At 41.6% G+C, this 15,041-nt stretch overlaps 1 protein-coding gene and 1 long non-coding RNA gene across 3 annotated transcripts in view; one reads left to right on the top strand and one right to left on the bottom strand.

The window, feature by feature from the left end:
• Positions 1–15,041, top strand: part of LOC138761089 (uncharacterized) — a 247,081-nt gene that overhangs the window by 46,506 nt on the left and 185,534 nt on the right. The window lies entirely within an intron of this gene.
• LOC138760233 (seizure 6-like protein) overlaps positions 1–15,041 on the bottom strand; it is a 126,413-nt gene that overhangs the window by 26,111 nt on the left and 85,261 nt on the right. Inside the window, exons 11-12 of the mRNA XM_069930565.1 lie at positions 10,154–10,348; positions 1,308–1,499 (exon numbers count right to left, since the gene is read on the bottom strand). Coding sequence (XP_069786666.1) covers positions 1,308–1,499; positions 10,154–10,348 — 387 coding nt within the window. The remainder of the gene's footprint in view (positions 1–1,307; positions 1,500–10,153; positions 10,349–15,041) is intronic.

A 15,041-nucleotide genomic window follows, 5' to 3' on the forward strand; every position in this document is an offset into this window, starting at 1 on the left:
GGTAGTGAATGAATCAGGTCTAGGAGAGACTAACCAGGTGTGAAATGGCCTGGTCAGATTTGGAGCTGCTGCTACAAAGAGGCTTTGAGTGATTACATGGTGACTAGATAGCTTTGATTAAAGATAATTGTGGAAAGAATTGGTTCCTGTGCTACACTGTTCTATGTTCTAAGGAATAGCAAACATAGTTAAATGACCTTCTGTGACAATTGGTTAGTCACTTCTAAAGAGAAATACTAAGGAGGTGTGGGAGGTGAGGGATAACAACCAAGGGCAAAATAATCAGTGTGGGTTGGATGGACTGGAATATTTGTCTCCGTGGTGTCTCCACTCTAAATCATTGCTGAAAGTCAACAACTGCTACCAGAGGGATGTGTGTAATACATTGTAAACACATAAACATGAAACATGCATCACACAGACTAGATTTTACAGGAACTTTATTCCCCTGAAGTTTCCATCTCAAGCAATGATATGCTTCTTAGTCAGACAAACACAGGAGTTAATGTTATAATGCATCCTTTGTAAAACGAGGACGAAAAGGAATTTGCTCGAGAGTGATACCATCTATCTTGTATCACTGAAATGAAAAGGGGACAGAGAGAGTGGGGAAGAGGGTCAGGGAGGGATGAGAGGTAAGTGGTCAGTTTAGAATAGAGTAATGTGGCATGGAAAAGGACTCAGGCCTACTAACCTTGCTGACCATGAACACCAATCCTAGACCAATCCCATTTTGTTCTCCCCTTAGGGCCATCAACTCCACCCAGATTCTACCCCTGACATGGGCCTGTGAGGAAACTTACAGTGGCCAATTAACCCACCAACCTGCACAACTTAGGGATGTGAGAAGAAATCAAAGTAGCCCTCATGGTCACAGGGAGAATGTGAAAGTCAACACAGTCAGCACCAAAGGACGGGATCAAGCCCAAGTCTTGCCTCTAGGCTGTTAGGAGAGGGGATGATGAAGGAACTGAGGAAGGGAAGAGCGGAGTCTTTGATGTCAGAGGGAGCAGAGGGAATAAGGAGGGAGAGGGAGGGATAGAGAAAAAGGGTTTGGGAAATGATAGGGGTGTAGAGGAGAGCAAGGGAGGAAATCAGTAAGCTAAGAGAGGCAGACAATGTAAGGGGTAAGAACTTTCAGGCCAATATTTCCATTCATTGAAACAAATTTATTGACCCAACCAGTACCTTAGGTTTGAGTAATTACACCATTAGCAGTAATTATAAACTCTGCTTTGTATTTCAGATTTTACTGACATGAGTTCAAACAACAATGAAAATGCCGTTTTTGAAGGTCTTTGACTTACGTGCACAGTGCGGTAGGGTCGATGTCCATAATGGGGTGCCAGTCTCACGGCTGTAACAGGTCACCAGCGCATTTCCATCCAGTATGAAACCTGGATCACAGCTGAACTGTATCGTGGATCCCACCAGCAACTTGGTGTCTGAAATTGTGCGACTGGCATGTTTCACATCACCTGGATCGGTGCAGTACATAACTGGGGGGCAGGAAGGGGAGTCAGAAAGAAGGAAGGGTGAAGAGAGGGGATAGAGGGAAAGAGAGGGGGGAGGGAGCGGGGAGAGAGAAAAAGGGGTTAGAGATGGGGATAGGGAGGGAGAGGGAGAAAGAAAGGGGGAAAGAAAGGAAGAGGAGAGAGGTGGAGAGATAGGGAGAGAGATGGAGAGAATATGAGAGAATGGGGAGAGAAAGGGAGAGAGAGGAGGGGAGAGAGTGATGTTATCTGCAATAATTTCATGGTCAAGTTTGCATTCTTACAGAATATTAGATGATCTCAGGACATGATTTTGTGTTTTACAACAAACAATGAATACTTTTGATGTCACTGTTGATAAGTAGGAAACATAACAGCCAAACCTGATGCATAAAGCCCTCACAAGCAGCAATATGGCAATGCCAAATGATCAAATATTGATTGAGGGATGACTTTGACACAGGAGACAGGTTCTGTGCTCTTCACAGTGGAATAAGATCATTTAAATCTATCTAAGAGAGCAAATGGGACTTCAGTTTAAAATCTAAGGCAACAGCTCCATGACGGAAGCACTCCCTCAGCACTCTACTGATGAATCCCCCAAGAATTTTGTGCTCAAACTTCTGGAATAGGTCTTAAATTAAAGATGCAAACATCAGAGTTATTTTTATCAACTACATTTTGGCATTCAACACCATCATCCCTCAAAATTGATCAGCAAATTCCAAGACCTTGGCATCAATACATCAATACCCACTGTGTAATTGCATCCTTAATTTCCTCATCTTCAGACCACAATCAGTGAGGATTGGTAAGAACATCTCCTCCACAATCTCCATCAGTACTGGAGCACCACAGGGCTGTGTTCGTAGCGCCCTGCTGTACTCACTTTACACCTATGACTGAGTGACATGGTACAACAGCAACACCATCTACAAATTTGCTGATAATACCATGATAGAGGGTTGTATAAAAAGGGGCATATAGGAGGGAGACTGAAAACTTGGGTGAATGGTGCACCAACAACAATCTTGCACTCAATGTCACCAGAACTAAGGAGCTGATTGTTGACTTCAGGAAAGGAAAACCAGAGGTGTACGATCCAGTGATCATTGGGGAATTGGAGATGTAGAACATGAGCAAATTTAAGTTCTTGGGAGTCAACTGTGAATTCTGAGGGAAACATCTGTACAGATGTTTCTTGCTCTTGAATGTTAATCCATACAAAGTCTTTTTGCATTTTTCTATCAGACCTCCTTTGCAAATCAGGGTCTGATAAACATTCCTGACCTTCCCTATGGAACCTTAGCAGGAGATACTTTAGTTGGCGATGATGCCATCAGAAACATGTTGATAATCTATACTTGTCTGGAGAGCAAGAACAAAGTCCATCCATGCTTGTGCATTGGGAGGTTGGAGGGAAGATCTTAGAACTATATTGTGCATTGATATTTTGCCTTGTCGCTTTGGCCACTGGGCAAATTTTGCAGCTCTCCAAGCAGAATTGAAATTCTTCTTCCCTTACTTGTTCTGCTCATTCTCTGCACCCTCTCCAAAGCCTCGAGATTTCTCCTGTGTAGAATGTCCAGAAATTGATGGAAGGCTCAACCAAATTCAGGCCTAATTTTGACATAAAATCCTCATTTTCCATCCCAGTCTTTCTCCTTCTGTGGAAATACAGTAGCTCTATAGTTCTACAGGCAATGGCCACACTTCATCCATATCTAACAAGCATAGAGACGGACACTTAAATAGGAAAGGCATAGAAGGATATGATCCTAAGGTGGGCAAATGGAATTAGTGCAAAAGGTAAAAAAAATGAGCATGGCCATGATGGGCCAAAGGATATTTCTGTGCTGTACTACTTTAAGACTTCATGACTTCTGTGATAAGTTTAGCTGCAATCATCACTTTGTTCTTTCTTCCCACCCAGCATGACTCGATCATGAAGATATGAATTATCCAGCAGCTGGGGGGAGGAAAGTGAATCCGTCTACAATTGAGAAATGAGGATTTCATGCCTTATGTTTGTAATTCAGATTGTGGCCACACACAATGATAGATCTGATGGGATCTGGGATTGTGTTTTGATTGGAAATTTTCACACATGTGAGGACTTCTCCAAATCTCAAAGTTACCTTTTGCCTGAAATCTGCAGATTTTAAAGTCATTTATCTTAGATTAGACCATAATATATAGGAGCAGAAGTAGGCCATTCATCCCATTGAATCTGCTCCACCATTCCATTGTGAGCTGTTTATTGTCATCTAATTGTACAAGTACAACCTGACAAAACAGCATTCTCCGGTCCTCGGTGCAAAACAAGACACACAACCAGACATAACACACATACAGATAAATAATACACATGCAAGATAAGTATTTTACCTCTAAAAATAAACAAATAACTGTTGTTTTGTGCAAATTAGAGTCTTGTGAGCAGTTCCTTTGTTCATTCAGCATTCTCACTGCCCGTGGGAAGGTGTTCCTCAGCCTGGAGGTGCTGGCTCTGATACTTCTTCCCCAATGGGAGTAGCTGAAAAATGATGTGTGCAAGGTGGAAGGGATCCTCAATGATTTTGTGTGACCCCTTCTTTCTCCCACTCAGGAGTATTGTCCAAAAGCTGTCAAATGTCCCTCATATGCTCATCCCTTCATTCCAGGAATCATTCTTGTAAATCTTCTCTGAACCCTCTCCAATGCTAGCACATCCTTTTTAAAGTCAGGTGCCTTGTCGCTTGGTGTGGGCAATCATGTCTCTCCATCTGGCATGATCTCTGACCCTCTGAATTGTAGTTGTTGCCTCCCCTGTTCTTGTTTGGTGAAGGCTCCATCTTTGAGCTGAGGCCATATTCAATGTTGAGTTCATAATTATACAAGGGAAAAATACTGAAGTGGTTTCCTGTTCCCTTCTTCAGTTGCAGTATCCATATTGGATGGGTAACTCTGGCCATTGATCCACAGATTCATCTGCCCAGCATTTTTAGTTTTACAACCATAAATTCTAATTTATAGAATCTCCTTGAAAAAATCATCTGCAATCCATGGCTTCATGTGACCCTGATTTGTAGGCTAAACAGGTACGACACCTTGCCCAAGGGTGATCTGCAGGCTATTGGATGGAAGGAGATCCTTACACCTCCTTTTTGCTGAGTAATTGCTCAGTGCTGACACTAACCTTTATTTAAAATATAAGGAGTCTAAAACTGTACCCCATACTCCAAGTGAGGCCTCACCAGTGCCTTACAAAGCCTCAACATCACATCCCTGCTCTACTCTCCTATTCCTCTCGGTATGAATGCCAACGTTGCATTCGCCTTCTTCACCACTCAACTACCTTCCTAATGACCATTTTACTTGCCTTCTGTATGCTTTTAAAAGCTTCCCAGTCCTTTATCTTCCCAGCTATTTTTGCTTTCGAGTATGCCACTTTGTTTCCCGTTACTTTGGCTTTTTTTTCTCTTAACAGCCACAGTTGTGTCATTTTTTTTCCCATTCAAATATATCTTCTTTTTTTGGTATATCTGGCCTGTAAATTTCTTATTTCTTGCAGAAACTCTAATCATTTGCTGTTCTGCTGTCCTCCCTGATAGTGTGCCTTTCCAATGAACTTTTGCCAGTTCCTCTCTCACACCTCTATAGTCCCCTCTGATTCTAGTTTCTCCCTCTCAAACTGCAGGGCAAATTCTATCATGATGACTTCTTCCTTAGGGTTTCCTTATCTTCAGTTCTCTTATTAATTCTGGTTCATTACCCAATACCAATTCAGAATTGACATTTTCCTGTTGTAAGAAGTCATCTGTAGGCATTTTACAATTTCTCTCCTTTGAGATCTAGTCCCCCAACCTACTTTTCCCAATCATGTTAAAATCCCCCATGACTACCATAACATTGCCCTACTGATATACCTTTTCTATTTGCCTTTGTAATTTGTGCCAACATCTTGGCTACTATTTGGAGGTCTGTATATAACTGCCAACAGTGTCTTTTTCCCCTTGCCATTTCTTAACTTAATCCACGATTATGTCACATCTTCTGATCCTATGTCGCCTCTTTCTAAGGATGCAATGTTATTCTTTACCAACAGGCATCTTCCATTTACCACCTGATGCACCTTTGTGTGAGGTCCTCTCAAAGGCCTCCAATGAGTGCTGATCTCTCTAGTCATTTGCCATATCAAATAAACTTGATATTGAAGATGGGAATTGAGGCTTTTTTTTAATAAGAGTTGAGGCCCTTTTGATCATGAACACCACTACATCCCTCCCATTGCCCACTCCTCCCACATATGCCTGGAATCTTGGTGGACAGACTTATACTAATGTGGATGGAGTGTCTAACAAAGACCCTTAAAGTTTAATCCTTTGATATAGATTCTCTGACTTTGCTTGTTGATTTTTGTTAACAACAGTTTTTTGATACATTGAGTACAGAACATTAGAATTCCAGTGCTTCTTTCAATTTTGTCTGTAGCCATTTTGAAATCATTTAGAGAAGCAGTCAATTTTTATGGTTGGACTGTCTGCATTAACCTAAGTTGCCTTCTTTTTGACCCAGTAACCACAACTGCTGTCACTTCCATTGTCTTCGCAGTTTGGTGACGCCAGTGGTCTGATCTATTTGCAAATTCTTTTCTGACCCTGGAGCTGAATATTAACCTCCAAAAATTGATAAGTTGATGCTGGATTGATAATAAAATTGAAAAGTATAATCTGAGTCCCTACCTTGGCCTGAGTGGCTGACAATTTACCTTGCAACTATGATCTTTGGTTTTCAATTCTCCCATCTGAAGGGAGAGCCTCCGGGTTCCACCCTATCAGGGATCCTCTCTTTGTCCCATTCATCTCTCCAAGCTTCTAGTTGCCTGTCACTTTCATTCTTCATTCCACTCCTACTCTGACTTGCTTGTCTTCCCCCACTGTTCCATCAGGGTGCTATGTAAGCTTGCAGACCAACAACTTATCATCTGTCTGGGCACCTTACTCCCTTCCAGACTCAACATTGAATTCAAGAAGCCCTCATTGAACCAAACCAATTTTCTGTTCATTACTTGAAACTTGAACCATGTAATCATTAAAAATGATTATTGGCAGTGCTACTGAACATGCCTACAGCGATGGTGAACTGTTCAAGACTCCATGTGCACTTGAGCTGGTTCATCGATTTAACACAGGAGTCATAAGAGACTGCAAATACTGAAATCTGAAGCAAATTTGATGCTGTTCAATTGGATGAGTTTCTGCAGGAGGAACTCATTTTAACTCATAGTTAATTGAGACAAGTTGTTTCTAGAGAGAACTCAACTGAAGACTTCAAGTTGTGGAGTTTTATGGCAGAGGAATAGACACTGTTTCATAGCAACATTCATCGCGAACCATCTACCCACAAACTAATTGCATTCAATAACATTTTTTTTTCCATTTCCCCTCTGCATACTAGAAGGATTTATTTTCGTTATTCCTGAAGGTGTGGACAAGAGAAAGAATTGCTGTTAGTACCCTACACAATTATATTGAAAGCTTATTTTTTTCAGTATCATTCTTGATCTCAAGCAAAGTACCGAATGTTTAATCTGTTTCCTACTTGGTACGAGTGTCTGCAAATGTTGGGGGTTGATGGGTATGGCACTGCAGCAAGAATTTGCATCAGTATTTCCTGAGGTCCATCAAATGGAAAGGAAATAGCAGTGGGTTGTAGGCTTCCCTTGAAATCCTTCTGAAGTGAAGACATATGGTTATTTCTTCACCAGTTTTGGTTGCCCGGCTATAGAAAACATATCATTAAGGAGATTTACCAGGATTTTGCCTGGATTGGAGAAAATATCTTATGAAGCAAAGTTGACAGAGCTAGGGATTTTCTCTTTGGAACAGCAAATATTAAGAGGTGATTTAGGAGGGGTACATAAGATTAGGAGGGGCTTAGGGTGGACAGCCAGCACCTTTTTCCTATGGTGACAATAGCAAATGCTAGAGGACATCTGTTTAAGGTGAGTGGATGTAAGTTTAGGGGAGGTGTCACAGGAAAGCTATTTTACACAGAGAGTGGTGGGTGCCTGGAATGCATTGCTGGGGTGGTGATGGGGGCTGGTACAAAAGACTCTTGGATGCAAGAAAAATAGAGGGTTATGGATGTGAAGTAAAAACACAGGAATGCTGGAGGAACTCAGTAGGTCACACAGCATCCATGGGAAGTAAAGAAAAATTTCCGATGTTTTGGCCCTGAGCTGTTCCTCGAGATGGGGAGGAGGTTTAGATAGGTCCGCACAACATTGTGGGCTGAAGAGCCTGCACTATGCTGTAATGTTCGATATTCTAAGCTGGAAAGGGTGAAAAGATTCATAACAATGTACCAGACTTGACTTTAAAGGAGAGGCTGGAAAGTCTGAGACTTTTCTCCCTGGAAAGTAGAATGCTGATGGTGGGACCTTAGAGGTTTATAAAATCCCCCCCCCCCCCAGAATTAGGGAATATAAAACAATAAGGCATAGATTTAAAGTGAGAGGGGAAAGATTTAAAGAGACCCAAGGTACACTTTCTTCATTCAAAGGGTGGTGTGTATATAGAACGAGCTGCTGGAGGAAATGGTAGAGGCATTTATCATTTGAATGTTTAAAAGGCATTTCAGCAGATATATGAACTGGAAATATTAAGAGGGATATGGGCCAATTGCAGGCATTCATTTAGAAAGGAATAGAAGTGCAGGGATGTGATGTTGAGCCTTTATGTGGCTCTGGTGAGACCTCACCTGGTGTATTGTGAGCAGTTTTGGGTTCCTCGTTTAAGAAAAGGTGTGCTGAAGTTGGAGTGAGTTCAAAGGAGGTTCACAAGGATGTTTCCAGGAATGAATGAATGTTACCATTAAATTGGCCTGTACTCGTTGGAATTTAGAAGAATGAGGGGAGATCTCATTGAAACACTTCAAATGTTGAAATGCATGGACAGAGTCAATGTAGAAAGGTTGTTTCCCATGGAGGGAGAATCTAGGACAAGGGAGCACAACTTTAGGATGGAAGGCCACTTGCTTAGAACAGAGATGCATTGGAAACCTCTTCAGCTAGAGGGTGGTAAATCTGTGGAATTTGTTGCCACAGGCAGTTTGGGAGGCCAGGTCATTGGGTACAGTTAAGACAGAGATTGATAGGTTCTTGATTAGCTAGGGCATCAAAGGTTATGGGGAAAAGGCTGGGGAGTGGAGCTGAGTAGGGAAATGAATCAGCTCATGATTAAATAGTAATGCATACTCAGTGGGCTGAATAGCCTATTTCTTCTATGTATTGTGGTCTTATGCATGGACAAGTCAGGCAGAAGAGCCAGTTTTTACACTATACAACTCTTACGATTCCATGACCAGGTCTAAGTTCTGTAATTCCCCAACAACTCCATGGGAGCAGCTTAACCAGGAACAGCTTGAGTGGGCAACTCACCATCACCACTATCTGAAGATTAAGTAGGAGTGGGCAATAAATAATGGCCTTTCCAGCAAATCCCACATCTTGTACATGATTGAATAGAATAAAAATTCAGAAGGCCTAAATAATCGGCGCAGGAAATTAATAAATGTGCTAATATCATTTGCTGGCCTGTATTACATTAATTGCCTTTGACCATTTTCATAGAAGATCTCCTATCTTTTTTAAGGTTGGACAGTCTGCTACACCCACCAGCTGAGAGCTGGTGAAGCAATTCACATTCATCTTGCTGAAACAGATGCTTGTGCTATCAATCACATTTATATCGTCAGTCACTATGGCAGAATGATGGATTGCTTGTGGAATCTAAACAATAGTTTATTTTGGATATATCAGGTGCCATATATTCTTGTCTCCAGCAATGATTTGGTTTACAAAATAAAAAAAAGACCAGTAGATAATATCCTTGATGATAGCTCTCTTGAAAACCTCTCCAGCTTTGGTCTGAAAATGCATCCCAGATCAGTGATCCATAGAATATTTATCAAAAGCTTGACACTGGATAACAATTCCCCAGCACTGCAAACCTTACTTTTAAAAACATTTCCACTTACCCAATGGTTAAAACGTAAACGTACAAGTATTCAATGCTCTCTGAACACAAATTCCAAACGCTGACGTGAAGGGTAATTTTTTAAAATTCCATGTCACACTCAGTTTACACATACAGCTCACAAAATGGCACGGAAGGAGGCCATTCAGCCCATTGTGTCCTTGCTGACTAAAAGGGGGATAATTGACTTCACACTTCCCACCTCTGTTCTTGACCCTGCAAGTTCAAATGGTTCATGTTCCCATCCAAAGTGTCCTGAGAGCTTCTGCCTCCAGGCCCGTGTGGTTCTCTAGGTAAAAATGAAATTGCCTCAACTCCCTACAATTCTCCTATGTATTGTCTTAAATCTATTTCTCCGTATTTTCTCTTCAATGGAAAATAAGTGTTTATTAGTCATCCCATTTAGAACCAAAGAACACATAAGTTCTTCGGTCCATCTAGTCCATGCAGAACTATTTTTCTGCCTAGTCCCACTGACCTGCACCCAGACTATAGCCATCTGTACCCCTTCTATCTAAATTTTTCTTACATGTCAAAATCGAGCACGCATTCACCATTTCAGCTGGCAGCTCATTCCACACTCTCATTACTCACTGTGTGAAGAAGTTCCTCCTAAAGTCCTAAACCATGGACACTTACTCTTCTCACAGAATGGAGGATCGCTGTTCCATGTGAGATCCCACTGGCAAGTGAGGGTGTCGCTCCCAAGGATGTCATATCCTGGGTCACACTGATAGGTTATCATGGTTCCTCGGACCATTTCTCTGTGTGAAGTGGTTTTCCAGCCATTGGGAATCTCGGGAAGGTCCGAGCAGGTATCATTTCGAGAGACCTCTGGAAGAAGAGAAAAAAAATTTAGGGATCAGATATTCAAACCATCTTCAAGACATACAATGTGGGAGAAGGACATCTGATCAATAGCAGAGCATGCTCATTCTCTGCAATTGATTCTCTCTCCCATGTCCATCAGCTGGCCTTTGATTCTTTCATCACGACCTACACTCAGTGGTAATTCACAGCACTCAGTTAACATACCTGCATGTAATACACAAAATTGTGGAGAAACCTAGCAGGTCAAGCAGAATCCATAGGAAGCAAAAGGCAGTCAACGTTACCGCCTGAAGCTTTCTCAGGAATTCCTGATGAAGGTCTTAGGCCTGAAACATCAACAGCGTTTTACTTCTTTTGGATGCTGCGAGACGTGCTAATTTATTCCTGCACTTTTAGGTATTGCACTAGACCCCAGCGTCAGCACATTTTCTTGTTTAATAAGCTAATTTATCATCTTGTGGGAGAAGATCAAAGCACCCAGCAGAAACCAACACAGTCACAGGGAGAACATGCAATCTCCACACAGGCTGGATCCAAGGTTAGCATCCTGAAGCTGTTTGCAACTGCATCGCTGCCATGCTGCTGGTCTTATCTCATCGCTGATTTAATTGAAGATTCTGGGAAACCATTCCACACTGAGACTCACTCTCACCACATTTATGAGGTCTTGGGTTCCAGACCCACTCCAGAGACTGTGGCATGTAATCTACAACCTACTGAGGTACTGAGATAGTTGGAGATACCATCTTACAGAGCAAATGATAAACAGGGCTCTGTTTGCTTCCTCAGATGACACACAAACCTCAAGGCATTTTTCGAAGGTGGAGATTAAAGAGATCTGGTGACAAAGTGGCGGGAGGTACAAGATTGAATGGTTAAATCGAAATAATTTACAAAGTTTTACTGCATATCTCGCATCAATAATACTGGACAACAATTTTTTTCAAAAAGTTTGCTTCCTGAAAGAAAATTGGGGATTATGATAGACAACTTCAAGTTGAATACAACATTATTTCATATTTGCTGTAGGAAGTTGGAAAAACATAAAAATACTTTTTATTGAATTTAGCTTGTTTAATAACATAATGATGCTGACACATTGTGTTAGTTCAACTGATCTAAAAATGATTTGGCATTGATGTTCATTTGTACTCAGGATTTGATACCTCTCGTGTCAATGTCCAACAATAGTTGGCCAGCATTGATGGATTCTAGTTGCCCAGATACTGCTTTTTCATGGTCGCAATGTCCTGGTAAAACCTTTCACCATATTTGTCATTGACTGCATCAGATCAGCAGGGAGGAAGTCCAAATACAAATACTGAAAATGAATTTTCAATGATATGTTGCTCTTCATGGTTTGTCTGCTTGAAGCATGTTGTCAATCAGCTGGATGTAGCTTGGTGCTCTGTAGTGGCCAAGATCTTTAAATGCCTTCCAAGCATGGCCCAAGCCTAAGACAACAATTACATAGCACCTGCACTGAGTGCAAGCCTAGGTATGCTTGGACTGTCCAAAACAGCTTGCTTTGTGGGCAATATACTGTAGACTTAAAATAGAGTAGGAAATCACAAAAATAGGTTATATCTAAAAATACAGTACGTGATAGGAAAATTTTTAAGGAGATTTTCATGATTGGCAGCCCAAAATCCATAAAATACACCCAAAAGTGTTTAGGAAGCAAAATATATGTGGTCCAGTGTAACTGGAGTTTCATCTTCAATCGGATGAACAGCATACTTGAGAATGGTTTATTTCTAGCAATTGTTGGTTCATCTATGGTAAAAATGATCTCCTAGGTCAATTTCTGTTTGGCTCCGGATAGGTTGGGTTTGTTGTTCAGTTATAATTGTAAAACGTCCTTGTGAATCTTTTTTTCACCCTTTCTAGCTGGAACTGTACAAGATGCCATTCTTTCATTTAGACCAGTGGTTCCCAACCTTTTTCTTTCCACCCACATACCACCTTAAGCAATCCCTTACTAATCACAGAGCACCTAAGGCATATAGAATACTTAAAGTGGTTTGTGAGTGGAAAGAAAAAGGTTGAGAACCACTGTACTGCATTTCCCATGTGTGATAGTACAGATTGTATCACCAATGTGTATCCCTTACTAATCACAGAGCACCTATGGCATAGGGAATACTTAAAGTGGTATGTGAGTTGGAAGAAAAAGGTTGGGAACCACTGATTTAGAATATTATTGCAGTGTGGATAAGAAAGGCAATGGAAACTTTTTAATGCACAGATGTATTTGGCAATGTTTCTCATAACTAAACAATGTCAGACCAAAAAAGCTCTGCATTCAATGATGGGCTAATTCTGGGATAATTGACCCACTGTCAGAGGCCTGAAGTTGGACTCAATGCACATTGGTTGAGAAAGAATGTGAAATAAAGAATTGATGAGGCTTACCCCTGGCTGCCATTTGCAGTCAGGGAAGAGTAGAGCTGAGACATGGGGATTCTATATGCTTTGCCTCGCTGTGGCAAGCCATAGCAGTGGAGATGGCAGAAAGCTGGGCGATCTGGCGAATCATTCCCCAGCCCAGAGTGTCTGTGGTGGAGGAGGGGAGAGAAAGAGGATGCTGCTCTGAGTGAAAATAAAGTAGAATGGAAAATCATGGGTCTCTGTCTGTTTCTGAACTGTAATTTAATTTTGTGCCTTCTCTCCATTCTCATATATCACTCATGCTTCACTGTGTATGTTTATGTCAGAGCAGCCAAGACTAAATTAGTATCTAACACATCATTGCCAACAAATTTACTGTCCTGTAATTATACAGTTTAAAATGTGCATGAATTATTTAGTTTAATTGAAACCCTTGGATGTGTTTATATGCTATATCCAGCTTACTGCTGCTGTGAATGTGTTAAAAATACTCACCTGACAAGAAAATGGACAAGTTCCAATTATCAAGTGAAGGGAGTCTCTCAGGGAACTGCATATTATATGCAAATCACACCAGACGATTTTGTTGACAAAGAGATGATTTTATTTACTCAAGGCAGGGTCTGTGCCAGAACAAGTCTTAGCAGGGTGCAATAGGGTAAGGGGGAGGGGGGGGGGTGGAATTTGCCACTTGAAAACTCTCTCAGTGGGGTAGGGGGGGGACTTACCATTTTAAATGTGATGTCCAGGAGTCCATAGGCCATGCGTGGCCATGTTTCTTCCTGTGTGCATGTAATACTGCCAGCTTATACATGCCACTAGCATCACTTCCCCCACCCTCTGGCACTAATGCATATGCAGAAGAAGAAACATGGCCACGCATGGCCTATGGACCCCGGGACGTTCTAAATGGAGGACAGCCTAAAACTGTGGGTTTTAAAATGTTGTGGGTTGGGTGGGTCATAATATCTCGTTTGGGGAGGCAGTGCCCTCAAATGCCCTCCCTTGGCGCCAACACTGACTCAAGGCTCTACCAACCAGTCTTCTACCTGTTGTCTGTTTTTACATGATATAAAATGAACTAAATCTGCACCAACCAATTTATTCCAAAATCACGTTATTTAAAAAAAATCTCATCTTTGTCAATTATTTGAAATCCGTGTCCTCTATTTCAAGTTTTATCTTTCTTGTGATAGGCCATTTGTGAGTAGTACACCAAATCTCCAAGTAACGAGCTCTCTCGAGGAAAGTTGGGCATTTTAGCATTAAGGTTAGCGTAATGCCATTGCAGCGCCAGTGACTCGGGTTTGAATCCGCCGCTGTCTGTAAGCAGTTTGTATGTTCTCCCCATGACTGTCTGGGTTTCCTTCGGGTACTTTGGTTTACTCCTATGTTCCAAAGATGGACATGGTTTGGAGGTTAGGTGGTCACATTGGGTGTAAGTGGGTGGCGTGGGCTCCTGGGACAGAAGGGCCTGTTACCATGCTGTGTCTTTGAAGTAAAAGCAAAATATTATAACAAGTTCTGACAGCTTTGAACCGTATTTCACAACATTTAACTTTCTTTTTCTTTCTAACTTCCCTCATTAATCTATCAGACTTCATCACTGTGGCAATCTTGGCTTCATCTTATCAGAGATATTCTTTTTGCCCTATCCATCTCTCCCACCCACTCTGCAATTTCAAGTTAACTTGTTATGACTCCTAGTTCTGTTAAAAGGACTTTAGCCTGAAACATTAACTGGATTCTCTTTCCTTAGAGATCGCTGAGTGCATGCAACATTCTCTGTTCTTTTTTTCATTTTAAAGATCTGTAACCTCTCCTGCTTTAAGGAGTACAGGCCTGTCCACAGAATGAAAGCTCCTTATCCCTTCATTGTTTGTTAAATCAATGCACCTTCTCCAAACCCAAGACAACCTTTCTTGATTCCATTGACCAGAAACTAAGGGTTAATTTTGAATTGCTACTCTCCCAGGTTTTCTCCTTCCTTGGAAATACCATAGCTCTACTGGCAATAACCACACATTGTCACCTCATGCACGCTGAGGAGACAGTGGAATGAATGTACACCCAAATAGCAGGGCTTAGGAGCATAGGGCTCTAATGTAGGCAAATGGGGTTAGTATAAATGGACAAAAGGGTTGGCCTGGACATCGTCAGCTGGAGAACCCATTGTGATAGTATGGAATCCTATCACCACTGTATACATTTACATATAGCGATAGTGATTGGCTGAGAGACCTACTGGCAGGTCATAATGACCTAACTAGGCCCAGGTCATTTGACGCGCTACACCCATCTCCAT

The sequence above is a fragment of the Narcine bancroftii genome, chromosome 4, assembly GCF_036971445.1.
Source record: "Narcine bancroftii isolate sNarBan1 chromosome 4, sNarBan1.hap1, whole genome shotgun sequence".
NCBI classification, from domain to species: Eukaryota; Metazoa; Chordata; class Chondrichthyes; order Torpediniformes; family Narcinidae; genus Narcine; species Narcine bancroftii.